This window comes from Python bivittatus, unplaced genomic scaffold (genome assembly GCF_059951505.1).
Source record: "Python bivittatus isolate LINGU-HERP-01145 unplaced genomic scaffold, Pbiv_v1 ctg000570_np1212, whole genome shotgun sequence".
Taxonomy (NCBI): Eukaryota; Metazoa; Chordata; class Lepidosauria; order Squamata; family Pythonidae; genus Python; species Python bivittatus.
The window spans coordinates 11747275-11774894 of record NW_028277097.1 but is presented as its reverse complement, the minus strand read 5'-3'; the positions used below and the strand labels follow the sequence as shown (position 1 = coordinate 11774894).

Here is a 27620-nt window from a genome sequence, read left to right as displayed (position 1 = left end):
TACATTCCTATTTATTGAAGACTTGAAAGAGAAGTCTTCTCAAGAAGATTTTAAAAGGAAGATTCTAAAGAGATTTTTTAAAAAAGCAACATTTCCATCTCATGTGATTCCATAATTTGCATCCAAACTTAGAATTACATTCCACTGAAATCAAAAGATTGAATCTTTTGAAATTAAGTTTGTGGCAAGAGTTTTCTTAGGCTTAAACCAACTTTTAGATGTGGTCAAATAAGACTTTCCCAGCAATTGACTAATCCTATGTTGTTGAACCCAGCAGGCACAAGAGGTCTGGAATTACAATTCCTATCATCTTCACTTTCTTGATCATAATAATGAGGGTTATAGTCCAATGCATCTGGAAGGTAGAACTAATCAATATCACAGAATCTGATGCTGCTGTGTGTAGTATTCCTGTTGATCACTTGATTGGTGAGAACACTGGTTTTTTTCCGTCCCCTTCACTTCCTCTCCTGATTTTCCAGAGGGAGTCTTCTCCGCTTTCCCCCAACATACTGGGTATGTTCAGTCCTCCCTTTTGGGTCATGCCGCAGTGCATTTTTCTTTTCTTTTCCTGTTGATAACTATTGACTGTTCATGGATGTTTTCATTTTAGCTGCATAAGAAAATCAGAGAATTGAAATCATGTTTAATATATATGATGCCTGACTGTGCATCAGGGAGTTTAGAAAGAGGGACTTTAGAATCATGACTGTAGAAGGCAGGGAACAGAATAGGCAACAGGATGAAAAACAGAAGGACATGTAAGTAAAGAAGAGGGGGAACAGTTGTAGAAGGGTGGGCAGAATAAACATGGGGGCTTAATAAAGAAGAAGACAGTGAAGTAAGAAAAGAGGAATAACAAATACAAACTAAAGGAAATCAAAGAACAGAATGCCAAAAAGAGAGAAAATGAAAGATAGAGTCCCTTGAGTTGGACTTGAGTGTTTGTATGATGCAGTCATGTAATTTTCTTGATAGCGGTATGATATAATTTGCTATTGCCTTCTTCTGAATTTTGTCTGGTTTGTTTGTTTGATTGTTAATTTTCCAGCCTAGCCTAAAGTCCTGGCCTTTCTAGAAGTCTCCCATTCAAGTTCTAACTTGGTTGGACCCTACTTAGCTTTTTGAGATCAGTCATTAGTTGTACATTGTACATATTATGTTTATATGGTGCAATTCTTTCATCATGAAGTCCAAGACAGGATATATATGCCAGTGACCACACTTGATCTTTGAGTAGAAAGCAACAGGTGGATGTGGTCAGGACAGAGGAGCACGTGGGGCTAGAGCAAAAGCAAAAACTTGAATTTAAATTATATGTTAAATCAATTAGTTAAATTAATAAGATTACTTTCATGCATATATATAGTAATTTCTGCCTACAATTCAGTTGCAACATTTGGAAGGATTCTGAGGGCCACATCCAAGATACTGGGAGGCAGTACTGCATACATATGGGGCCCATCAAACATTAAGAACATCCAGATTTCTCAAAAGCCTCCTGTGGGAACCTAGATTTTAAGACAGATCCTGATGGCTCTTCTTTCAAAAGTACATACATATAATACGTAATTCCAATAGATAATGAACAATTTGTTTTATCTAAATCTGCTCTGGCTCATATCCCTGTTAGATTTTGCCAGGCACTGCCTGCCAATGAATTCAAAGAGACTGGATTGTTCTTGTGCCATGCATATAACACCTATCTCTTTCATGACTTTTGGGCCAAAACATTTTCCTACACCTGAATTAAGGTAGTATTTCCTCATCTTTATCCACAGAAGCTGGCCAAATAATCATCATCTCACCTTAAACTTGCCAATGGCTACCACACCTTAAGAGCTGCAATCTAGAGGGTTCAAGCAAAGTGCATATTCAGCTTCATTCTCCCAAAATCTTATTCAGTCCCAACATTTGCTGCCTTGGGCAACTGTCTCCCTCTGCCTAATCACAGAGCAAAACATATGCATATTCAGCTGGAAATTGGACTAGATTTGGACTTTTCAGGATTGCAAATACAAGGTATTAAAACTGGTTTGCTTGAAGCAGTTAACAAAAGATACTGTACTGACCAATTCCAAAGTTATCAAATTTCTCTTGGAAATCACAGCCTAATTGTTGGATAAGGTTTGTTTTGGTCCTAGCTTCTTGTTGCAGCTAATATACAACCTTCCTTAATCCTCCCAAAGAATAACAATTGTTTCAGGACATGTAAATCCTTCTCTGTTTTGTTTTCTTTCCTTTCATATTTTGGTGAAATAAAATGAGGATAGGCCTAGAATGAAAACTGAGTATATGCTGTGTGCCTGTACATCATTCTTCCCCTCCCTAGTTACCATCATTACTATTAGTCTCTAGAAAACACCAGATTAGGATTTTCCTAAAATATAATGGATTCCAGCAGGGTCCTTGAGATGGTCACTGAGGTAGTTGGTAAAGGGTAGCTCAACGGTATAACACTGAGGTGATAGGATTAAGAAGAAGTATGTCCAGAATTCGGATATAAGCATGCACCAGTATGCATCTGGGATCCCTGAAATGGGGGAAGGCAATCGTCTGCTGCTGATTAATGCATTTGGAACTTCAAAATCATGTTGTAGATATGCTGGTTGCCATGACTGCCTTGCTTATTTGAGTGATTGCTGTGCGGGTGTGTCTAATGACAAAACATACATTTCCTAGGAAGGCTTCCTTGCTTGCTTTCTTAAATTTATATGCCGCCCATCTCCCTCAGTATAGGAGGACAGCTGTACTAGTCCATGGTGCATCAATAAATAAATAAATCAGGATTTATTAATTGAAAAAGGTGCTACCAGATCCCTTCTGATTTTTCGGGAAACAAATTGAAAGCATTCTTTCTTTCTACTGCCCGCTCCCCAGGACACTCTCCGTTATCACCCTCTCAGCTCACCTCTTTCTGGGTAGGAGAGCATATTTCCAACCATGCATGGACTAAGCCAACCCACCCATTTTTATTCTCTAAGGATGATGATGGAATCTGGGTGGAGCTCAGATGAGAGGTTGTCACGTTACTTTGCATTTGGCCAGCTGGACAAGTAGTTATTTGACTAAGACCATCCTAACAATAAATAAAGTCAGGAATTAGGTGGAACAAGGAGCCTAGTGGGATCCAAGAAAACCATTGGGCTTGAGGCACACATTTGGAAAACTTCAGCAAGTTCTCAGATTTTATTTCTGCTCTCCTGCAAATGGTCCTTTTGTGCCACCTTGTAGGCAGGGTCCTCTCTGGAGCCTTTTCTCCTGAGCCAGAGATATCTGTGGTCCTGCTATCCTAAGGCCAGACCCCAGATAGGACACCAAAGTGCCTCTCCAGAGTTTTCCAGGGTCTCATGTGTTTCCAATCCTGGCAAGCTATTGTTGTTGTTGTTGTCGTCGTCGTCATCATCATCATCATCATCATCATCATCATCATCATCATCATCATCTTTAGGCAATAGATTCTGGAGTTTCCTCCACAAGAAAGTAGCCTTTTCTTCTTCCTTTCAGAATCTACATTTTTGTTTTAAACCAATCCACCTACTGCTCTTTCAAAGCTGTAGTTCCTATGCTGCATTATTATTATTAGCAGTAGTAGTAGTAGTAGTAATAGTAATCTACAATTAGATTCACAATCAAAGATCGGTGGAAACTTAATAATTCAAGTCCTAACCAAGGACCTAGACATATTAAGCTAGCATCTGAAGATATAGGCAGTTCCAAGCAAGGTATTTTTTTGTAAAATTAGGGTGTTCAGGTCCGATAAATTCAAAATTTCCAAATATCAAGGGAATCCTTTAGGTATTGCTCCAAGGGCTCCAATCACTGTTGGTACAACAGTGGATTTATTTTCCTATAAGCGTTCAGCTTCGATCTGCAAGTCCCAATATTTATTTCCCCCCCCCTTGTTTTTCCTCTATCCTAGCATCACCTGGTATAGCAACATCAATGAACCACACTTTCTTCTTTTCAATGTTATATCAGGCATATTATGAACAAGGTGCCTGTCTGTTTGGATTTTAAAGCCCTATAAGATCTTAACCCCCTCATTTTCCAAAAACTTCTCCACTTGATGGTCCCAGTAGTTCTTACTACATTCAAATCCAAACCTCCAGCAAAGTTTCCTATGAATAATTTAAGCAATTCAGTCATGACTGTTTATAGTCAGTTTGTGGAATTTTGCTGCAGCCACTGATCAAATGGTCAATTGTTTCATCCTGTTCACTACAAAGGCGACATTTAATATTGTTTGCTACATGATGAATTTTCACTTTCATGCAATTAGTCGGCAAAGCTTGTTCTTGAGCTGCTAAACTAAAGCCTTCAGTTTCTTTCTTTAACACTCCTGATCTTAACCAGCTCCATGTGCATTATCATCATCATCATCATCATCATCATCATCATCATCATCATCATCATCATCATCATCTGCCTGAGCTCATGTGTGTGCCTGTATGCTGTGCGTTAATCCTTTAGTTGCATGTGTTTTTCCCTCCCCCTCCTTCGCTCTTCGCCATATCGACACACACACACTCAAGCACACACGCACCAGCTCCATCCATCCCTCCTTTCTGGGTGTGTTAACTCCAATGTAGCGCTCACAACCCAGGGTATATCTTTTTTTTTTCCCCCTCTCTCTCTCCCCCTCCCGCCCCAGGCATGAGAAGCTGCAAGATGGTCCGAGTGGTGAGTGTTCTGGGGCTAGTGATGGTCAGCGTTGCTCTCTTGATTTTGTCCTTGATCAGCTACGTGTCCCTGAAAAAAGACAATATCTTCACCACTCCCAAATATGCCAACACAGGAGTGCCAAGAATGTACATGTTCCATGCTGGATTTAGGTGAGTGCTGGTCCAATTATATATGGATCTCCTTCTCTTTCCCGGGAGGAGAAGGATGCTGGCGAGATGGGTAGAGGGTATGCACGCTGAGGAGGAGGGGAGGAGGGAGAGGGGGAATATTATTATTGAATCCACGCTCCGGGACACCCCTACCCCTTTCTGGCTTTCGTGCCAACCGTACGAAGCCCCCTCCTTTAAAATGCTTTGTGTGGAAATCGATCGGCCGCGCAGCTTTGAGCTTTTGCATCAGGGGCCGGCGGGGGTGGCGGAGTGAGGGGTGGGGGGGAACAGATATATAATATGATGGGCAGCTGACGGTTTGCTCGGTTCATGTATATTCCGGGCGGAGGACGGACTAATGGCGCAGGCGCCTTGTTTCTTTGGCCGGAGAGGGGAAAGACGAGCCGCGTCTTCCCCGGCGCTGGGGAACCGCAGATACGCAGCGTTTAAATGAGCAAAGCGGCGGAGGGAAAAGCGACCGAGGCGGGTCTCAATTGCCCTCGCGATTCCGCCTCTCCCCCCGGCAGCTCCGGCCGGGCAGGAGAAGGCGGCGGGTTCCTTTGTCTGACTTCGCCTCCCTAACTGCCGCGGACTCTCCGGACCCCCTCCTGCTTTTCCGTCTCCCGTTTGAAGCCGGGGAGCCAAGGGCCAGAAAATTAGCAGTGGGGGGGAGAGGGGGTGGTTCTAGCCAGGCGTGAGCCGGAAGTCGTGGGAGCAATTCAGGCTTCCCTGGAAGTCCGGAGGCCACACAAATACACGCCAGGCTAGGGCAGCTCGGAGGGTCTCTTGGCCAGGGGAGCACGCCTCCCCACGCGCGCATTCACGCTGGTTGCGGGGGAATGTCTTTGGCACCCCGCGCCACCGCCCTGGGAAGAGTTAAAAGTGGGCAGAGATGCCGAAAGCGGAAGAACAAGGCGACCGTCTCCGGGGGGCGGGGGGGGGGGCGGTGAGTGGCAAGGCCCCTGTCCATTGTGCTGATCTTCAGTCCACACTGAAGTACAGGCCCATGATGACCCGGCGTAGCTCTGAAGGCCCCGGCTTTAAAATACTCCACATGAAAACCCAGTAGTTTAAAGCATCCCAAGGAATGAAAGATGTAATCTATGATTAAGCTTTCTGTCCCCATCAGAGTAAACAAGCTTAGGGTATGGTGTAGCTCCCTACATTCATTTTGGTGGAATCTGCTTGGAAACTGCTGCTCTGTTCTGCCATCTTAACATTAAGTGTGGCACATAAAAGCCATTTCATAGTCATCATTAACCCTCTGCAGCTGTAGCAGCCCTCTCCAAGCTCATAACTCCCAGATATACCATACAGCAGCTCCCAGCTTGCTCCAGCCAGCTGGGGAAGCCTGGCCTGTACGTTTTCTTTACGGAACTTTCCTTGTGGTGGCTATCATGGAGACTCACCACAAACATCTGATCAGGTTGCTACACATTGATAGAATCATAGGGATAGGAGGGAGGAACCACTTAATGTTCATCTAGTCAAGCTCCTGGCTATGGAAGGAATATGCAGCTATATATTCCTCTGGCAGGTAACCATCCATTCTCTCCTTAATGGAAGAGAGTCCACCACCCTTCACGTCTGTCTGTTTACTGTCTAATAGCTGGTACCATCAGGAAGTCAATTCTCAGGTTGGACTGAAATCCTAATTACGACTGCATGTTGCAATTTAGGGGATTGTTTGTTGCAATTTGAACTAATTGGTTCAGATCATAACTCCCAGGACAAGAGAAAATAATATTATTCCATCCTGTTATGGCATTGCTATGGAGAAGCTATCATATCTGCAAAATGATATTCTGCAGTATACTGACTCTTAATCATGACAGATAAATAGATAAATTAGAAAAAATATATATGCAGACTAGAGGATGCTTTAGATTAAGAGTAGGAAACAAGTGCTCCACCGCATGTTTGAACTACATTTATCATGTTGTCTAGGAGTTGTGATTCAGTAAGAAATGGAGGACTATATTTTGCCCACCCTTTTTTTAAAGAAAATGTGAAATTCTCATCTAACACATCAGATATGATTGTTGCACAAATGTGCGCGCCTACTAAAATATCTGCATGTAAGACGGTCATGTATGATTATATATTAGGGTCTTAATAATATGTATTATCCTATGTTTCTGTCCATAGCACTCATGTAATTTTCAGCTTGGAAGCCAACCCGAACTACATTTAGATGTTCAGAAAAAATGACTATGGAACTGAATTTTATTTTAAAGATATTGCTGATTCATAATCAGTTTAGTTCATTTTTTATGTCTGACAGATTTTTATTTTTGTTTTTATTTTTCTGGTTGCTATTATCAGATTATAAAGGCAAATGATGCCTGTGAATGGTCATTCTGTTGACATTCCATGCGAACTTAGCAATACATTCCATTGAAATCAAAGAATTTTATGCAAGCTTTAGAAAAGAAAGTTGTGGCATAATTTTTATAGGCTTGAACTTACTTTTAGATACTGCTGTGTACAAGTCATCCAATAATAGAGAAATCCTGTGTTCCGGAATCTGGCAAGCACCAGAGGTCTGGGATTACAATTCTCACAATCTATTATCTGGTACAGAATAATGGGAGTGGTAGCCCAATATCAGAGAATATGATCCTAGGGGATCCTCTCTGTTTCCCTCCAACCCTCATTTATCTTTGGATGATGACTGAACATCCCCAATCCTCCAGCAACCCCCCCCCCCTTGTCCTAATGATAATGTTCATGGATGCTTTCATTTTAGCTGCATAAGAACCAACATTCAAAGAACTGAAGTTGTGATTAATCTCTGCAACAGAGGGGAGTTTAGAATCATAGTCATGCAAGGAAGAGAACAAATCAGGCAGTGAAATGAAAGACAGAATGAGTAGGTAGAAAAGAAAAAGGGTGCTGAAAGTAGAGAGCATTCAGTTAGAGAGGGGATACTCATGAAAGGCTGGACCGAAGATATACTGGATCTTTGAAAAGAGAGATTTAAAAGTGAGCTTAGAGAAGAGGGAGAACAGGTCAAAACTGTAGCACATAGAAGTCATTTGCCATGGATGAGAGAGAGAGAGAAAGAGAGAGAGAGAGAGAGAGAGAGAGAGAGAGAGAGAGAGAGACTTTTAAAGTCTAGCCTCTATGGGATCTTATATTATCCTTCCAAGTATTAACCAGCTTGGCTTTTTGGGGATCAGTAAAGGTTGGTTAACTGCTGTGGAATACTCAAAATCATGAAGTATCCATATTACTGGAAAAAAGAAGACCCCCAAAAGATCTTCACATGAAGGTGTCTGCAATTATGGTTTCAGGAATTAGGAATTCAGTTGCTAAACTATCCTGATTCTTTCTTTATTCTGACTAGAGATAGTGTACTAGTTTTTATAATTAATGCAACCTAATCATAATATATTTCCTGGCAGTTGGGCTGTTAGAAGGGTAATAACATTTTAAATACTTTTCTCTGAGGAATAAAGACCTTCCTCCATATAGAAAAATAGCCTATTTCTAACAAGCTGCTCATCCGAAAGGAAAATCAGTAATTTCCATCCATCTAAACATGTTTAGATGTTGAGAGTCATGCATCAGAGAATTTCTTCTTCTGTTGGGTAACACTGATAAGAGTGACTAGAAATGATAACATCATTAATTTGGCCCTTAATGTGAGAAATACTTTCACTGATTGCATAAATATGTGATCTGTTTCAGGTCACAGTTTGCACTGAAGTTCCTTGATCCTTCCTTTGTACCCAACACAAACTCCTTGAACCAGGAGGTGCAGGATAAGGCTCCCAAGTGGACATTCAACAGAACAGCATTCTTACAGCAAAGGTGAGGAAAAGTGAGAGGCCATCCAGGCTCGGGGTAACTCTACATTTTGGGTAAATCCACCTAAAGGCTAGCTTTTAAGTGCAGCCACTCCTATGATTTGGCAACAGTTAGCTGTGCCCTTGAAAATTGTCAAAAATGCCCAACTGTATCAGTGACCTAGGGAATAAATATCCTAAATGTAAGAAATTCTCATTTTCCCCCAGGTATTTTAATTATCTCTCAAATCATTTGAGCCTGAAAAATGAAGGTATCATTTTGGGACACTGAACGTTGCTGTTTTGAGAACATACATTGTTATTGCCCATTTTACTCTTTTCAGATTAGCATGGTAAAGCTTGTTCCAATGTAGCAGCCAAAATGAGAGCAGTTTCTTTTCAGGGAAATTCAGCTATGAATTCTGAAATCAGCAGAGAAAGGTGCACCAAGCATATGGAGCAGTGGGTAGAAATCACATCCAGAAACATCCATGCAAACGTAATGGTTTGGTTCCCACTGATCACTAAGCTATAATGTGGTTATTATGATGGGCTGAGCAAAACATGATTAAAACTACCTGGCTTAGCAATGTGCATGAAAGCAAGCCACCCAGAGGAAGCAAGCCAGCTTTGGTTTCTTGGTTGGTATCCATGGTTCATCACTCCTTGATTTCTTCAGTAAGAGATTGGGGGCATTATAGGTCTGAACTACTTGTATCAAGTACAATTCTAAACATGATGGCTTGTATGACTCACCAACTCAATGACTTTATTATCTGTTTCTTTTTAGTCACTAATTTCCTGTAGAAATGTAGAGGGAGAAAGCAAGGGGAAATGGCTACTAGGAAAAAGTTTAGGGGACATAAAGGACTGATAAGATAGTCAGCCAATTTTTCTTTTACTTTCCAAATGTTCTACTTCTTGGTGGGGTCATACTGGGACATTGGAAACTTCAGTTGGCAGAGCCCTATAATGGTGTCATATTGATTGTGTTCTCACATATCACTAAGCCAGGATTCTTTATCCATGATTGACTGAAAACCCCATAGTGGCCTGGTTCACACATAACATTAAGCCAAGAACAAAAAACACCCCCTAAAGTATGGCTTGGCATTACATACTAATTCATTAGTATGAACTATATGAACCAAGCCAGTGTGTGTGAATATGAAGTGGGGTTGTAATTCGAGTGGGGGGTTTTTTGCCTGCCAACAGTACCCCAGATACAGTGCAAGGAAACCACGTAGAAGTGGTATGGTGGATTAATGTTTTTCTCTTTTTTTAGCAGTTTTGCTTCCTTTACATTCAAAATAGGTCAAGTTGTACCAAGACTTCTATTCAGTCCTGAGATGGTATTATCATGCGCTGAATCTAATGAATGGATCAGTATAGACATAAATACTACCTAATACAGTGAAGCAACTGGGATACAATTACAGAATGAATGCAATATATGTATCATATAATTAAAGAGTAATATATAAATAGCTATCAAAATAAAATAGAATGAAATTGCATGCTTCCTCCACACATCACCTCCGCAGTTCCGGGAGAATTAATTTGCCTTAATGAAGTCTCTGTGGCTAGATACCTAATACTAACTGGCCAAAGCAGCCAGAAGCCTACCAGGTCTGTATGAGGCTTACTGAAATGTGGTTGAAAGGGGAAGTGAGTTCAGTTTTTAAGACTGGAATTGGTAGGAAACAATAGTCTGGAGCAGTGTTTCTCAACCTTGGCAACTTTAAGATATGTGGACTTCAGCTGGGGAATTCCAGGAGTTGAAGTCCACATATCCTAAAGTTGCCAAGGTTGAGAAACACTGGTCTGGAAGTTTGGCATACCTTGCTTCCTTCTCCATACTTTTTCAACCTCTCTGCTAGCAGGACAATGTAGCTGGTCAATCTATGATGGCAGATTCTGGGGTCAACTGGCAAGGCTCCCTGTTAATAGAAGTGTTTCTCCACCTAATCTCCTCTAGCCAACTCATTGTTCAGTTAGGATGGCACTGCAAAGACCTGGTCAAGTTCTTGGTTGAATCAATGTTTAAAGATTCTGGTTTCAATAAATCCTGGTTAGCCTTGACAACAAAATCCATTGCCACCCAAATATTCTTTCACCACGGATACTGTGGGGAGAAATTTTTTTTTTCAAAGAAAAGAGAAAACATGAGAAATATGAGCTGTCCCTTAGCTCTCTATTAATTTCTTAAAGCTCTCTATTAATTTCTTAATCATAGCTAACAGAAAGCCGGGATTAAAGCCACATAGGCTGAGTGAAAGATATTGATTCCCAAATAGCCAGAAATATTTTGTTCAAATAATCAACCTGTTTCAATATTGCACTGTTTTAAATACAATTTTGGGGTGGTGGAGTTGGGAGTCAGATAAAATAAAATAGGATGGAAACAGCTTCAGTTCTGGGTAATAAGAGTAGATATGTTAGCACTTGATTTGATTACACTGTATTTGGTCCTGCCCAGAAGAGAAACTAGATGGTGGATTACATAGCTTTAAAAATTGGAATTACAGAGCAAACACAATGGAATTTGGGTTAGGCATGTCATCGGCACAGGTCCCATTCTAATGTTCTGTATAGGACTGACCCAAACACACTATGAAATTTCATTAAAGAGGCAACAGTCCATTCAGCAACAATTTAATTATAGCATTTCTCCATCAAGAGGATCACGATGTCATATTATTTCCAGGGAACCATATTGCAACTTTCTTTATTCCGATATATCCAAAATAGATTTTAAAAGAATGAGTACTTCCTCCCAAGAGTATTAATTAGATTATGAATAATTTAAGTTTTGTTCTATTCATGGATAACAGAGAAAAAAATACATCATTCTTAATAGGGATACAACTTATACCCTAAATATGCAATGCAGTTCATATTGTATTACTCTTAAAACAGGTCTCTCTCCATTTTTTTCCTCATAATTGTCTGAAAAGAAGATCACTGTATTTAAAATAACCCACTCCGTAATGAAGATTAGGCAGGGGGGAAAAATCATCTGCTTCTGTTACTGTACTTTTAAATCTAAGCTATCCTTCCATTTTAAAACTAAATTATTTGGAGTCTTCTTGTCAGATAAATACAATATCACTCTTTTACTTTTACAGATAAAGCTGAAAGATTGGCTTTCCAATACAAACTCTATTATATCAAATTAAATATCACCATTATGTGTTGTGAATGATCCTAAGAATTCTCTTCAAGAAAACATTAAACCCAGAACTCAGATCCCAAAGTCCCAGAAGTTTTTGACAAAAGAAATGACTGATTAACTTAGTTTACAGAGAATCTGTTGCTCAAATAGAAAATTTGCATCTGGATCTCAAGAAAGAAGCTAGGATAAATTTAAGCAAGAATGGCTTTCTTATATATTATATATTACACAGCAAGGCAAATAGCACTTGGTTTCTAGAGTTTACACCAATAAGTACTGCAAATCAGGTGGAGTACAAAGAAGGGGATTTCAGAAATCAAATATTTATCTATATTATTTTTAGCCGTGTTTTACTTTTTTCTTTTTCTTCTTTTTTAACAGTTGTAAATAATAAAATAGTGGAGATTTTGGCATTAAGCTCAAAACATTTTTACTACTTTTTCATATCATGAAAACAGCTCAAAGTATTCTGTTTGGAATCTTTTATCAATGTTATGTTGAGCATTAATTGTATAACTTCAGTAATTCTTTCACTGTTTATAGATACTGTCTTTTTTGAAAATACATCTCTGTTTTAAATAAAACATTTAAAAAAGAAAGAACGAAGCTGGGACTGCTAAGATTCTGACTGGAAGAGTTTGATACTCATTTTCCTTCCCTGATCCAACATATAATTTTCTAGGGATGCTAATCACTTTTAGAAAGTGATAAGCCCACGTGGAGTAACTCAAATCAAGCCACAGTTTGTTTACCTGAAAAAGTGCAATGTTGTGTAGATCACGACTGCATCTATTGTAAAACAAGAAATGTTCACCTTGAATTGTTCAGATAAATTCAGAAATAGGAAGAACTCCCCATGGCATTTCACATTTGCCTGTGAAATTTCAAATCAGATTTTTAATTTATACCTAAAAGTACAAAGGCATTGAACTCTAGATTCCAAGTGAAAGTTCACCGATTTTGTGGGAGAGAAAACAAGTTTAACTACTGAATCTGTTGACTCTCAAATGTTTATAGACCAAGCTGAGTTTTTGCCATCTCATAAAACATGTTTTAAAACTGGCATGAAAGCTGCACTGAAATCAAGGAACTCACTTTTTGAGAAGCAGTTACAAAAATGCAGTTTCATTTACCAATTTTGTAAAATAACTTGTTACCTACATAGCCTTTACTGAACATACTTGAATGTTCAGAACGCTTTTCATCTATTATCTTAAAAGTCCTTGCAGTAATCATGTTTGTTTATATGGTATTAAAGATTGTAATTATTTCTAAGCCATGGATTTGTATCTGGAACTTTATCCATGATGTAAGATAGTCTTGAAGTGGTAATCAGGAAGAGGTGCAAGAAGGCTTGCATAGACCTTTCCTGATACTTCTTCATTCCACATTATCCAAATATTTTCCAACCATATTTACTTCCCCCACCCTGGGAAAAATTGTGTGATATCAATACTAAGCAACCAATGAGAATAATAATTAAAAAAAAGACTTGTGTACAACCTCCAAAAAATTGCTTTAAAAGGAAACATGTAATTTAGTATCTTATACTGATTTCCTCTTAGAAAAATGGTAATTTTTTGTAATACTTAACCTGTGTTGGACCCTCACACTACATATGATGCTCTGCCATACTCCATATTGTGGTGGAAGACAACTGAAAGTGTGGGCAACCCCTCCCCACCACACACACACAAAAGGCAACACAAGACATAAGGGAAAGTGCCCTGAATATTATAGAGGAAATGGAAAGATTTACATAAATACAGTTCCAATAGAAGAGAATATCTGTAACTCAGGATTGAACTGTGGAGTCCTTGGTGCTCTCTGAGCTTGGTTGTTTTCTCGCAAATGTTTCATTACCCAACTAGGTAACATCATCAGTGCTAGTCTAGTCACTTGAATAACACTGATGATGTTACCTAGTCAGGTAATGAAATGTCTGCAATCAAACAACCAGCTCAGAGAGCACCAAGGACTCCACAAATACAGTTTTTAACAGTAGTGCTAATGTCAGATGTAGCATATATTTTTCCATCCCTCAGCTACATTTCTTACACTCTAAGGGCTGCACAACTTTTAATGGACCAATAGGTGCATTGATTTCTGATGAGTGCTAGGGCACCCACTGTAAAAAGTAGATGAGATAAGACCAGGCCATGGATGGAACCAGGACAAAAACTACATATTTCAATACTTACACTTAATTCAAGTTAAATTCATTAAACACAACAATACAGCTACTGTGCTACTATGTATAGTACTTCTTTTAAAAAAAACTTTTCCTGTTTTTTATCTCATTAAAAACCAACGTGGACTCCCTTTTTGGAAAGGCTCTCAAGCCACATTCCAGAATGTTGGAGTAGGTACAAGTTGTACGCTCCAGTATGAAGAGGAAGATGGATATACACATGCAGCAAATATGTAATTATATCAAAATCAGCTTGTTTATTTATGATGAGCAAATGGAAACTCTAATGGCATTTTTATTAACCTTACTCACTTTAGGGAAAATGTTAATATTCTCAATGTTCCCCAGATAGAATATTAAGGAGTTCTAGGACTGCAAATGGGAGACAGACAAATGTTGCTCAAGATGTCAAACTGTGATACTGGAATGGCTCGTTTCAGAACTTCAGATCAATTATTCTTCAAGCCATTTAAGGCCGAGAGTTCTGCACAAGCAGAAGGAATTCCTTTTTCCAAGTTCTTTCTTGTCTCCTAAAACAGAAAAGATTATTATTTCATTGCAAAGGTTTTCTCAGAATTGTGTGACAATCAGATTGCAATTCCAATCAAAGATACATTTCATTCACCACGCAGCAGAGTTTGAAAAATAATTAACTTTGCTGGAGTATTAGTGGATGGAGTCTCAGTTACATTGTCTTCTTTGTTACAGGGTAAAAATGGTCTTGTGTGTATGTTAGGCATGAAGAACGTGTTTCTTAAAATAAATACTATCACATCCTAATTATAATGTTATTATAAAAAAAATAGTGGTAACTATTTTTAATCTATCTTGGACCAAGTCCCATAATTCATCCCTTCCAATTGTTTCTATGCATAAGCATCAATAATCCATCTTCACAGGACAGAAAACACTTGGAACAGGAGGATTATCCATTCTTTTATCCTTATATATGAATAGGATGTCTATTTCATCTTTCTGTAACTTATGGAACAAGGCATCTTCCAAATAATTACCTGTAGTTGGATTCAGATATAATAATGCTCAGAGAAGTCTATTGAAATCAATTTAAATTTTTCAAGCTGATTCAATTTCCTGTAGTTTTATTCTAAGCATGATCAGAGTCAGTCCAATGACTATTAAAACATGCATGTAACATTTTATCAGAAAACATTTAAAACTAATCTTTAAAGAAAAATAAAGTAAGAAACAACAAAGCATTCAGTTGACTTTAAAGGAGCTATGTTAAAGTAATAATGAAATAAAAACATTATCCTACCAAAAAACAAGACTTAATTATAAGTTTCTATCTCCAGTCCTTGACTCCATAACAGAATTCTACAACTCCAGTTAAGTTCTCACTCCAAACAGGAATTAATATTATTTAGTTGCAGCTAAGCCAAATATTATGTTTAAGGAACTCCTTTACCCCAGAGACTATGTTGTCTTTGTTCTGAAATGCCTTAATACTATTGTATTAAGAAATTCTGTACTTATTTAGTTCTATATTAGAATAGAAGTAAAAGTTTGCCATTTTAAATATCAATAATGGAAAAAGCAGAGGAGAATGAAGGCAAAGAAAGCATTAATGGGAATAAATGTAGTTATTATGACTTCTTTTCATTTTAGATTTAAAATTAATCCAGGTTTCAGGACAGTTTTGCAAAGGGTCTGATGATAGAAACCCTGAGGTGGGGGATTGGTGTAGTTTAATGGTAAAATATGTCAACTCTTGACGTCTTGAAGAAGGATGGGAAAAATCCTTCCTAAACCCCCCCAAAACACGGTTGGTTAGCATAAGACAGTACTGACTTGGGATAACGCTGGTTCCTATGTTTCCACTGAGTTATTAAGTTGTATATCCAAATCAAAATCAATACAAGCTTATCGTCTTGCCTGTTCTCAATGGTCCTCATAGAGACCTCACATGGACTTTCAGTGTTAAATCCACCAGCTGTCCTCATAACTTTTTTTCATTCTGGGGCTCTGCAGATTATGAGTTTCCAACTTCCATCTCCTCCAGTCCACCACATCTTCAAGGCATCAGGATGAAAAAGACTGCCTTACCCATTTTGGATCAGTCCCATTTTAGTAAAGGTGTCACCACAAGAGAAGAGAATTTGAAAGAGGAAACATGTATGTACAAAAGAGGGCAAGAGAGTTCAATTATGAGGCTAGAACAGAAATGTTTGCAGCATATCCTGTTATCAATTCCACATAAAGTTGTCTTTCTAATGTGAGAATTATCCACCTTAAATATAAAGAATTATAATGTTAGTGTTAATGAATGAAACAACCTTCTACAATGGCGTAAAGCCAAAAAGAGAATACCATAGTAATGCCAAGGGCAAAACACTAGGTTTTCACTGGAACAAACCTAGGCTTTCATATTTCCTCAATCCAGAAGTTCCCCTAGTAACCCCAGGAAGCAACAGTCTTTTACTTAATGCAAGGGTGAGTAGCCCTTTTTGCAGCCACGAACTACACTCTTAAGAAAAATAATCAACATATTCAATTTTAACCAAGAGTTCCAAGGAATATGTCAGTTACATGATGAATTAACTGGCTGGGCTAGGCTGCTTAATTTTTAGCTCTTTTGTGGAGTGTTAAATTAAAATAGATGTGTTGAGATTATTGGAGGCTTTTAAAACATATATTTCACTTGTTACACCTCCCCAGCCCCCAGATGAAAGGAAATGGCATGTAATTATTCTAATCCTGCAGAGCTTCAGAGAGCAACAGGAAAATACTTGGGGGCACCTTTGGATGGCCCACAGCTTGACCACATTTATTTATTTATATCATTTACATAGCAGACCCATCTCACACAAGTGACTCTGCGTGGCTTACAAGATTAAAACAAACCCACCAAACATAACCCCCTGGTACCCAAGGATAAAATGTTAACCCTACTCACCATCAGTAGTAACAGAGCTCATCTACCTCCTGACCCAAATGCCTGGGAAACAGCCAAGTCTTCAGTGCCTTGCAAAAGGCTAACATGGTGGGGGCCATCTCAAAATCCAGGGGGAAGCTGTTCCACAGGGCAGGTACTGCCACCAAGAAGGCACAGCATTAACCTATATCACTGAAAAGTTTATGAAATATATTATGCTTCCTGCAATCTCTATTTCTTGAAGAAATGACAAGATATAAATCCTACATTGCAACTATCTATATACTACTAAAACTCTCATTGTGTTTATCTGTTTGTCTGTTTGTACCCCCAAGTTAGCCCAAATGGTGCATTATACCACAACCATTTTTGAATCAAGGTACCTAAAATCTGCTAATTTAAAGAATGCGTAAAAAATCTGGGACCCATTACTCCTGTGGAATTGAAATTTCCACAATGCTCAGACCACTTTTATTCGCAAAGTTGTGGCTGTTCCAGCATCCCTCCAGTCACATGATTGTGATGTCCAATGGGCCCTGCCAGCTCCCCACAAGCAAAGGCAATGGGGAAGCTGGCAGGAAGTTGGAATTCACTCCCGCTCCCACTGCTTTTTTGTCCAACCATGGTCATTTTGTTTCTCTGTTTAGGTAAATAAATATTGACTTATTGAAGTTTGTTTACCACTAGACTTATTTTTCTATTTAAGATATATTCTCTTTTTAGATGATCATGGGATCATCTAGCACTGGGGTAAAAAAAATATGGTCAGCCTGAAATTTAATGTTCATTCTGGTCACATCAGACTGCACTACCTTTCTCTCAAAGGATGGCCTGGCGGGTCCCAGGGCTGTCTAGTATTTATCAAATGTGGATCCAAATTATACCAACAGCACACAAGAGGAAGATAACCTTTGGGTTTGCAGAACTAGAAAAGAAATAAGTTACGACAAGGAAAACATAGAGGGTAGGTTTGAAGGAAATAGACAAATACAGGTCATGTATTCCAGGCAATTACAGCCAAACCATTCCACTCCATTTTCATTCATTCCAAATAGTGATGCAGCTAGAGGAGGTTCTCGGTGCTAAAGCTCAGACTTCATAGGTTTGTGGGAAGAAGTGATGGGCGATAGGACCAATAGTAGATGTGGTCAATATCAGTACTTGGACTAGCATGGGTTAGGACTGATCGTTTATTGTCATTTCCTTCCTTCCTTCCTTCCTTCCTTCCTTCCTTCCTTCCTTCCTTCCTTCCTTCCTTCCTTCCTTCCTTCCTTCCTTCCCTCCCTTCCTCCCTCCCTCTGTCCCTTGTATAGTCAGAATTCCTATACATATTTATAGAAGTTGATTTTAGGATTTTTACTTCAAGTTTAGCATCACAGCAGGCAGAAGGAAACAATTATTTTGTTTGCTTTGTTTTTGCTATGGCCTATCAGGAATACATGAACAAACATACATTGATTTTGTTGTAGTGGAAAACCCTCCTGCTAGGAAGACCATTAGCCCCAGGATCTAAAATTCTCTATTTGCAGGATAATCCCAAATCTATAATTGATTTCTATCAGGCAAGGCCAATTCTACTGGACCTAACGAAACCATACAAAAGAATGTACAAACTTTTGAGTTTTCCAAAACTATTCTTTAATGTTGCTAAAATCAGTAGCAGGGGAATAAGCAAATCAATCCAAAAATATTAAACAGATTTTTCAGCCATCTGTTTGCAGCTCAGAGACAGTCTAAAATGGCATTTGGAGCTGTGGGATATTTTTTCACAAATTAACACAGCTGTAATTGTACTTTGAATAAAATAAATATAAAATATTTCTTGTTCCCACGCAGTTTACCTCTGTCTTTGGTGGGAAATACTTTCCTAACAAAATCTCAGCTACAGGTACTTGCCATTTTTATTTTCTAAGAATGTCTGTATGTGGGGTTCAGAATTGCTCTGGGGGGAAATATCCTGGAAACTTCCACTTGCTTTATAAGATGCCAATTTTCCATTCATTCTTTTATTATTAAAATAATGTAAGCTTCATATGGAGAAAAGTAGGCTGATCCTAATGGATATATCCACAAGCCTAGTTCTGTGGGCTAATAAATTTCAGATCTTAGTTCTTTGTTAATTGATGAGTTATGCATTACTCCATCCTTCATCAACTTGTCCTCTGGGACTAAAACTCCCAGGATTCCTAGACAGCATGTTCAAATGCCAAATGGTGATGGAAACAATAGCATCTGATCGCTAAGCAATGACCGAAATTGAGCTAATAGACACCTCCGATTCTGCACACACAGAGATCCCATTCTGGGCAAATTGGTTGATTAAGGGCATTGTAAAAGTAATCCTTTTCTGCAGATTAATTCCAAATTGGCAAGACTTCAATGCCAAGCAGTTCTCAGTGATTTCACTGGAAGTTCCCCAGTGTCCAGTAGCATCTTGAAAGCTTAGGCATTTCCCAATTCTGAATGAGACCGTACCCAATGCTAGGGTGGTTATATATCTAGATGAAAGAAACACAATTCTCTGTTTGAAGGGCTACTTCGTTATCAGCTTAAAAATAAAGTACCGTAAGAATAGAGTTACCATCAGCACCCAGCTGGGTCACAGACTTCCCCAAAATGGAGAGATGATTTGCATTCTAATTTAAATGAACACAATTAACGCTATTTAGTTCATAGGCACATATATATTATTCGCACTCTCTTTTCTTCAGTGTTGCATTTCGTTTTGTGTGACGTATAACTGGCCATTGGACTCTATGTCAGTGAAGACACAGGCCTGCCAAGAAGATTTCCATCCAACTACAAGAGAAGGCAGACTGACATCAGGGCATTAGTGTCCTCCCATTGAAATTGTATGGCACATTTCAGGCATCTGGGGACTATGGAGTTTGACGTTCCTGGTATCATATTATTCTAGTATTATAACATTGTGGGGAGAGAGGTGAATGAGATCACTGCCTGTATTATAGACAGTGAAGAGAGAAAGGTAAAGGGCAATTGGGGTCATCTCCCCTCGTATTTGCCCAGCCAATTCAAGCTGGCATGGTTGGCATGCTCTGGATTCCTTCCATTAAACAATGCCATCTATTGGGAGCCTGGAAGGATACTGTCCCTATCACAGTGCCTGCCTTCTGGAATGAAATTCCCCCCAGGATGTGCAAATTGAAATAAATAAATAAATAAATGAATCTTTCCGACCTTCATTCAGCACCACAGCCAGTTCCAGAGAGCGGGAAGGTTGTCCATTTGCCTGGGCGCAAAGACCAGCAGAGAATTCATTGCCCTAACAATGGATTCACTTCCACCTTGCTCTCAGTATCCAAGGAGATCAGATGCAGTCTAAGGCAAACTTCAGTTTTATGAGCCCTTCTTTTCCTTTTCCATCTTGGGCAGGGGGGAGGAGCTGAAGTTACCTTTACTAAGGGCCTTCAGAATCTGAGAACTAGCTTTATCCAACAGTGCATGACTGAAGTCCTGTCTTCCCAGCTCCAAAAACCCAGGGATACAACATACAAAACAATCTATCAACCAGTGCCTCCAAGATGAGGATATTTGATAAAAGGAGGCAAAAGATTATATGAAGAATAAAACAAGAACTGTTGCAAACCAAGTTAATAGTCTGACAAAATAACAAAATGACACACGTAGATCAATTAATAGTTTCCCAAGATATGGCAGCTTGAGAAATAGCCAAAATTAGATCTTCTTTCATGGTAACACAGAAGACGTTTAAGTCATATTAGGTTATTAGTTGTGGTCTGATATTTGAATTGCTGCGTAGTTGTTAAGTAATGTGCAATTGGGTAATAGGGTATAGAAGTCAAGTCATATATCTATAGTTACAGATATTTTTCAATTTAGTCTAATACACTTGTTTAATTAAGCATATCATGAATTTGGAATATGCAAATAAATGAAAGAAAATGAGGACTCTGTGACAAGATCTGTGGCAGTTTTTGAAAGCTAGAAGCAGTTGTCAAGTGGGAAAAAAAGGAAGAAATTCAAAATCTAAGAATGGACATTTAAAGCTATGCTGTCTGTAGTTTCATATCAAATTCAAGAGGGCAGAACAGCTGACTAACTGCAGGAAATGGTGGTGCTCTTCATATCAGATTGCAGACCTGCTTTTGAAGGAGTCCCCTTTGAGGTGAACAACCTCTATTAGGAAATTAATAGGTGCCTCCCTAATATTATGGTCATGTCCTCATCCAGACCATAATGCTTACTTTGGGGAAGATAAAGCAAGAGATTAAAATCACAGATCCAGTCTAAGGCATTGCTTTGCAGAAAAATTAATGCAGCCCTAAATTATAGGATCAGTCCCTGCCCCAGACATACTGAAATGGCATTCTGTATGATAACAGCTGCAAGGATTTTACACCCTTGCTATTGGAAAAGGTCTCTAATCACCTATATAGAAGGTTAGTTAAACTGTGGGAATATATTTCAATGCCTAGAATAATTTTATATCTAAAAAGTAAATTGATATACCATTCAATCTTATTTGGAAATCATTTCTGCACTACAGTTTTATACATGGAACTGTGCTACAATACATCCCAAATTTGGATTCTAGAGTTTATATGTATTTTTAATCTGATCTATAGTCTACACATTATTTACACTATTCTTTCAATCTATTGCTTGTTATTTAAAGCTTTTCTTTTTCCTTTCTTTGATTTCAGTTGTGCTAACCAAACAGTTTTACAGTACAATAGAGACATGTCTTGACTGGAAATTGGGTATGAAATGTCTTAAAGTACTCTAAATTGCTAATGGTGTATTAGAATACATTAACCATATTATATTTTAGATCTGCTGGTTATTTTAGATTTGTTGGTTATCCACCTGTATTCTATAGCTTCTACTGGGATTTTTTTCCTCCTTGCTACATTTTCTATATGCTTTCAAATGTGTATTTTATCAGTATTATTTGTTTTTCTTTTTTATGGAAATCATAAGAGTAATAATAAATAAAAGATAAATGACATTATGATCAGTTCTCAGATTTGCAGTGGAAGTTTGGATTGACTGTACAGTTGTGGACACACGTATGCTAGATTTTTGTGTATATGCCCTCTACTCAAACATTAAACTCAAAGAATTAGAATGGACACCCCAAGATGAATGAACAGCTTTATTTTTTTCATCGGCAGAAAATAACATGGAATACAGTTAGAATCAAATTGAAATGTAATCAAGTTGAACCCCACACTAGAGCCCTTCCTGTTAATGGTTGATTCATCTACCCTGAAAAATACAAATGTGCATTATGGTAAAAGTTTATCCATGTTCAAAAACAACACCCAAACCCATACGTACTCATACCTAATATATGAGAGGTTTGAGGTCCTACGTCTCTTTTTAAGATTAGTCTTTTAACTTAAGACATTTTCAAAACAAGGCCAATAACTAGATGTTTCAGGTGAGACCATTCATTGTAATTGTTTTTCTGTTATTATTTTTAGACGAGAAATCCTTCAGCACGTTGATGTGATCAAAAACTTTTCTTTGACAAAGAACATGGTTCGGATTGGACAGCTGATGCATTATGATTATTCCAGCCATAAATATGTTTTCTCCATTAGCAATAGCTTCCGGTTCCTGCTTCCAGATGTCTCGCCTATTCAGAACAAGCACTACAATATTTGTGCCGTTGTGGGAAACAGTGGAATTCTTCTCGGCAGTCAGTGTGGACAAGAAATAGACAAATACGATTTTGTTTTCCGTTGCAATTTTGCACCAACAGAAGCATTCCAGAAAGATGTTGGGAGGAAAACCAACATAACCACTTTTAACCCTAGCATTCTGGAGAAGTATTACAACAATCTTTTGACCATTCAAGATCGCAATAACTTTTTTCTAAGCTTGAAGAAGCTTGATGGAGCTATTCTCTGGATTCCAGCTTTTTTCTTCCATACTTCAGCCACTATTACAAGAACTTTGGTAGACTTCTTTATTGAGCATCGAGGACAATTAAAAGTCCAGTTGGCTTGGCCAGGAAATATAATGCAACATGTTAACAGGTGCGAGTTGCTGTTGTGCATCATTAACTCTCTGGTGCTGTTTGCTTAGGTTGTTTGCAGTTGCAACCAAAGAGTATGCACATTATGGCAGTTGTAAGAGGGAGAGTGGATAGTTTGAACCCAGGTAGAAGACAGCATTTAGCTTACATTGGCTATGTGAAAAAGCTAAGAAGGATCTGACCAGATTGGACAAGAAACAAGTAAGTGAGCCCAAGGCTATAGGATAGACTAGTAATTTTTTTAAAAAATCCAGAAAAAGCCAATGGCAGACCACTTCCATACAGTTCTCAAGAAAACCACAATGTCCATATGATCATCAAGGTTGAACTGTGTTTGAAGAAGACTTTACCTTTCTGTATGGATGGTTGCTAGCTTCTTTACAGTATTATTTTTCTTCATAAATCAATTGGCAAAAATCCAAGCAGGCTATGAGGATCTAACACAAAGTTTATCCAACATTTAAATTAAAGTTTATCCCAAGTTCTTGGATGATTAGACTGCTGGGCAAGCAAACCAATCTGAGTGGTTCTGGAAAGGTCTGCAAGGAGAGGCAGCAAATCTATAGCGAATGGAAAGCCAACGTCAGGAACTGTCTAACGTAGCGAGCAAAACCTGATAGAACAAACCAAGGTGCCTCAAGTGTACTAGAAGTGTACAATGCAGAGTGTCATTCTAGAGGTGGAATTACAGGATCTTCCCAGTCCCCTGCTGCCTTTGCCTTGTTCATGGGTCAGTAGATCAGGCTAACCTACAAAGGTGAATTTGTATTACAACTTGACACACAAAGCCACACTTTGTGGCATGTGGTGGCACAGATTGACCCCTTGTGACACTCTTTCCCAGTCTGCTGTCTTCTTGTTGTGTTTTGTTGAACCTCAGCTTCCATCATCCCGTCATCAGCATGGCCTATGCCCATTCTATCTTAAATCTCCCCGCCTCAAGCCAGCCATTCTGATGCACGCTCAAAAACTTTCTGGAACTCCACAACAACTAATGCTTGATCCTTTCTTTCAGCCCCAGGAATCAAATCCTTCCATATTTGGAACTCAAACCTTATTACAAAGTTATGGTTCTCCCCATGTGGCTGGCCCAGCTTTGGTACTATCTGCTGGCCAGTTCCCTTTCATGCAAGATGCTGAAGTGAGGGATAAAGGAAAATATTCTCTTAGCAATCCAGAAGGCAAATTGTTAAGAGAGTCAACTAGATTCAGAATCAGGAAGGGGAAACATACTGTTAGGACCATATGGAATTCAGCTGAATTCAAGAATTTTCTTCAAGCCATCAGCTCGGGTTTTTCCAGAGTAATCAGTTGCTCCCAAGAGAGCTCTGACCTGTGACAGGTATAGTAGGAATAGAGAGGAATTGAGGGGTGCAAGAGAAGAAGAAAGGAGATGTATATACACACACATGTACATATACATATACATATACACATACACACACATGTGCTGGACAGGTCCCTGCAGATTTCTTGGCAACATTTTTGGAAGTGGTTTGCCATTGCCTCCTTCCGAGGGCTAAGAGAGAGTGACTGGCCCAAGGTCATCCAACTGCCTTTATGCCTAGGGTAGGACTAGAACTCATGGTCTCCTGGTTCTAGCCTGATGCCTTTAACCACCAGACCAAACTGGCTCTCCCCCCCAAAAGATGGGACTCATCTATTACTGGCATACAATTCCCCATCAGATTACCCTAGTGGAGTACACCCAACAATAGTATTTTATTTTATTAATTTAATTTAATTTTTAATGTTTATGCTGCCCTTCAAAACAGCGTCTTCCAAGGATCACTTGTAAATCTTAAAATTACATTTTTTTCAAAGCTAAAATGGTGATTAAAAATACATAACATATCAACAAAAAACATAAAGACAGCACGTATAGCTTAGTTACAAAGGTGAACTGCAGTATAAAAATTAATAACATATCCATAGATATATACTCAGCAAGCTGTTCCCTTTATAAAAAGCTTAGGTGATAAACATCTTTGCTGGTGCAAGAATGTTTTGCCTTCACTGTAAAATAATAATAACAATAATTTATTCTGTTCACTGGATTTATTCCATGCTTCTCCAAATGAAAAGGGCATCTGAAGCAACTCGTAGAAAAAGTGCCACACAAGAAGAAATTCATTAAAAAAAATTAAATTATTGTTTAAATTATTAAACAATAAAGAACACCAAGAAGAAACACTGAAAGAACCTTGTTAAAATGATGCATCTTAGTTCTGCTTTCCAAAGTGGAAAGACTGGAAACCAGTGAAATTCCCAAAGTGCATCACTGTATAATATTTTTAATTCTCTATGGACGAAAATAAGAAGCATCGGGGCAGAAATCTTGATTTATTCAGGAGCCTCATCAGCTAATAAATAGGGTGGGAATCCCTTGTGTTATCAGCCAGCATGGATGGTAATCACGGGGCTGCTTTAAACCGGCTATTAAAACAGCGGGATATTTACGGATTCTAATATTTAACTTTGCCATTAAAAAAAAAAAAACACCTTAAGACGGCTAACAAGATCAAGCAAAAAAGTAAAAATAAACAAACTGTAAGCAACAAAATAGGGAGATAACAGCACCCATATTTCCAGCATGATTATCTTGACAAAATGCTTGACAAACTAGAAGCTAGGAGCTGGGTAAATACGTCTGTAGAGGAACTTTGAGCATTGCCACCACCGAAAAGGCCCTGCTCTGCCAAGGCATCCAGGAACCGCAGAGAGAGCAGGCATGTGGAATAGGATTTCTGATAAATAATGATACTTTATGGATTCTTATTTCACAGGTACTGGAAAAACAAGCACTTGGCCCCCAAGCGACTCAGCACGGGCATCTTGATGTACACCCTCGCATCGGCGATTTGCGATGAAATCCACCTCTACGGCTTTTGGCCCTTTGGCTTCAACCCAAACAATCGAGAAGACCTTCCCTACCATTATTTTGACAAGAAGGGAACCAAGTTCACGACCAAGTGGCAGGAATCCCACCAGCTGCCTGCTGAATTCCAGCAGCTCTTTCGAATGCACGGCGAAGGACTTGCAAAACTGACTTTATCCCACTGTGCCTAAGGATTTCGTACTTGAAGTGCCAAAAGATTGTCGCTGTCGTTTTTTGAGGGGGGAAAAAAAAAGTGTCCCCGTTGAATTTGCGATTCTTCAAAGCAGAATTCTAAGAGGAAAGAGGTGGGGAAGCCTTTAATTCTGGAGAGGTTTACAGTTAGTCTCCTGTTTATTGCCAGTTTTCAAGGCTAAGGAGGGCGGCTTTGCCTGTTCGGCAACGCCAAAGCGTTTCTTCTCTTCCTGCAGTAGGAAAGTCAAGGCTGTTTACAGCAGAGAGTTTTGCATTTCTTAGCTATGCTGCCAAGAATATTAAAGTATTTTCATAGTCATATATTTTTCACATTCTGCAAAAGAAGAAAAGGTGAAACTATCAACTGTTAGAATTTCTGTGTTTGCTTATTCCGATTAGCTTATTGTTGTTGCTGGTTTGGGACGTCTTTGGGGGAGGGGTTAATTTATGCTATTGCTATTAACAGTGGAACATGCCTGTGTTAATTCATGGTCAGTCTGAGAATTGTTCCTGATGTTTGGACTGAATGATGATTTATGGCAATATTGGCCTATTAAGATCACCGAGAATGTATCATCATTAAGGGACTACTGAATTGTTCCCAAAGTCTAGTTTTTCCCTTTGGAAGTCAAAATCAAGGAAAAGTCAAAGACATTTTCCATGCATTTAAGCATCTGGGATGGTAGCTGAATACCCAAATGGCAATTTGGCCATTGACCCAATTTTTAAAGCCCTTTCTTCTTTCCATATCCCATGTTGGAAGCACTTGGTCCAGCTACCATCAGTGCAGTTCAGACTAAGCAGCTAATGTGGCCCTTTGCTATTACCGGCATAAAAATAATTTTGTGCATGCCGTGTTTGTGCAAAAACACCATCATTTTGCACACCGTGTGTTTGCTTAAGTAGAAGTAGCATGTTTCTGATCTGCCAATTATCTCCTGCATTTTTTGCTTTAATTCCCCTCTTTTGCGTGGTTCCATAGTGTAGAGAACTACAGAGATATCCTTGGAAAAAGAACGTGGCACCATTTAGCAAAACATGAATTAAGCTCAGGAAAGGAAAAAGGTATTCAAAAGAAACTTAAAGTGACTCTGCCTTGACTGTCATATAAGAGGGAGGGGAGGGAAAATGCTCTCAGACTTTCAGGATTCTGTTACTATAGTCTATATCAATAAGATATTATTATCATCATCATCATCATCATCATCATCATCATCATCATCATCTTTTTTGCACAATCAGCCAGATGTTTAGACTGGATTTGACATTTTTATCCACCTATTGAATCCTCCTTCCCAAGGACCTGGGATAGGCAGATGCTGTTGTTTGATGGTGTTAAAGGTATCGTCACAGGATATAAGCTCTTCCAAGTAAAGCTGCCTTTTGCAGTTGACTGATGGTGATTTTGTCAATGCTGATGGCCTTCAGGTGGTGCTCCAGATGTTTTGGGGTTGCATCTAGGGCACCTATAACTATTGGCACTATTTTTGCTTTCTTTTGCCACAGTTATTCTATTTCTACTTGCAGGTCTTTGATTTTGTCCAGTTCTTTCTCTTCTATTCTGCTGTCTCCAGGTATTGCAATGTCCACTACTGCTACTGCTACTACTACTACTATTAATAATATTATTAGCCACCCAC

The 27620-nt window shown here is 38.9% G+C and overlaps 1 protein-coding gene and 1 long non-coding RNA gene across 3 annotated transcripts in view; one reads left to right on the top strand and one right to left on the bottom strand.

The window, feature by feature from the left end:
- The first annotated feature begins 4656 nt into the window (after positions 1-4656).
- Positions 4657-26017, top strand: ST8SIA3 (ST8 alpha-N-acetyl-neuraminide alpha-2,8-sialyltransferase 3). The gene is made up of 4 exons (XM_007421228.3): positions 4657-4835; positions 8529-8651; positions 22354-22911; positions 25697-26017. The coding sequence occupies exons 1-4, from the start codon at positions 4657-4659 to the stop codon at positions 25977-25979; spliced, it is 1143 nt and encodes a 380-aa protein (XP_007421290.1). The 3' UTR covers positions 25980-26017.
- Positions 13748-27620, bottom strand: part of LOC112541349 (uncharacterized) — a 36915-nt gene continuing 23042 nt past the window's right edge. The window contains exons 2-3 of one of the 2 annotated variants that reach the window (XR_015798261.1): positions 16907-17077; positions 13748-16047 (exon numbers count right to left, since the gene is read on the bottom strand). This is a non-coding gene — a long non-coding RNA (uncharacterized LOC112541349). The remainder of the gene's footprint in view (positions 16048-16906; positions 17078-27620) is intronic. The other variant, XR_015798260.1, reaches the window with a different exon arrangement.

Excerpts from the sequence above, each read along its gene's own strand:
- ST8SIA3 (XM_007421228.3), top strand. The coding sequence starts at position 4,657 with ATGAGAAGCTGCAAGATGGTCCGAGTGGTGAGTGTTCTGGGGCTAGTG. Across the intron at positions 8,652-22,353 it reads ACAGCATTCTTACAGCAAAG|ACGAGAAATCCTTCAGCACG; the intron begins GTGAGGAAAAGT and ends TATTATTTTTAG. Across the intron at positions 22,912-25,696 it reads ATAATGCAACATGTTAACAG|GTACTGGAAAAACAAGCACT; the intron begins GTGCGAGTTGCT and ends CTTATTTCACAG.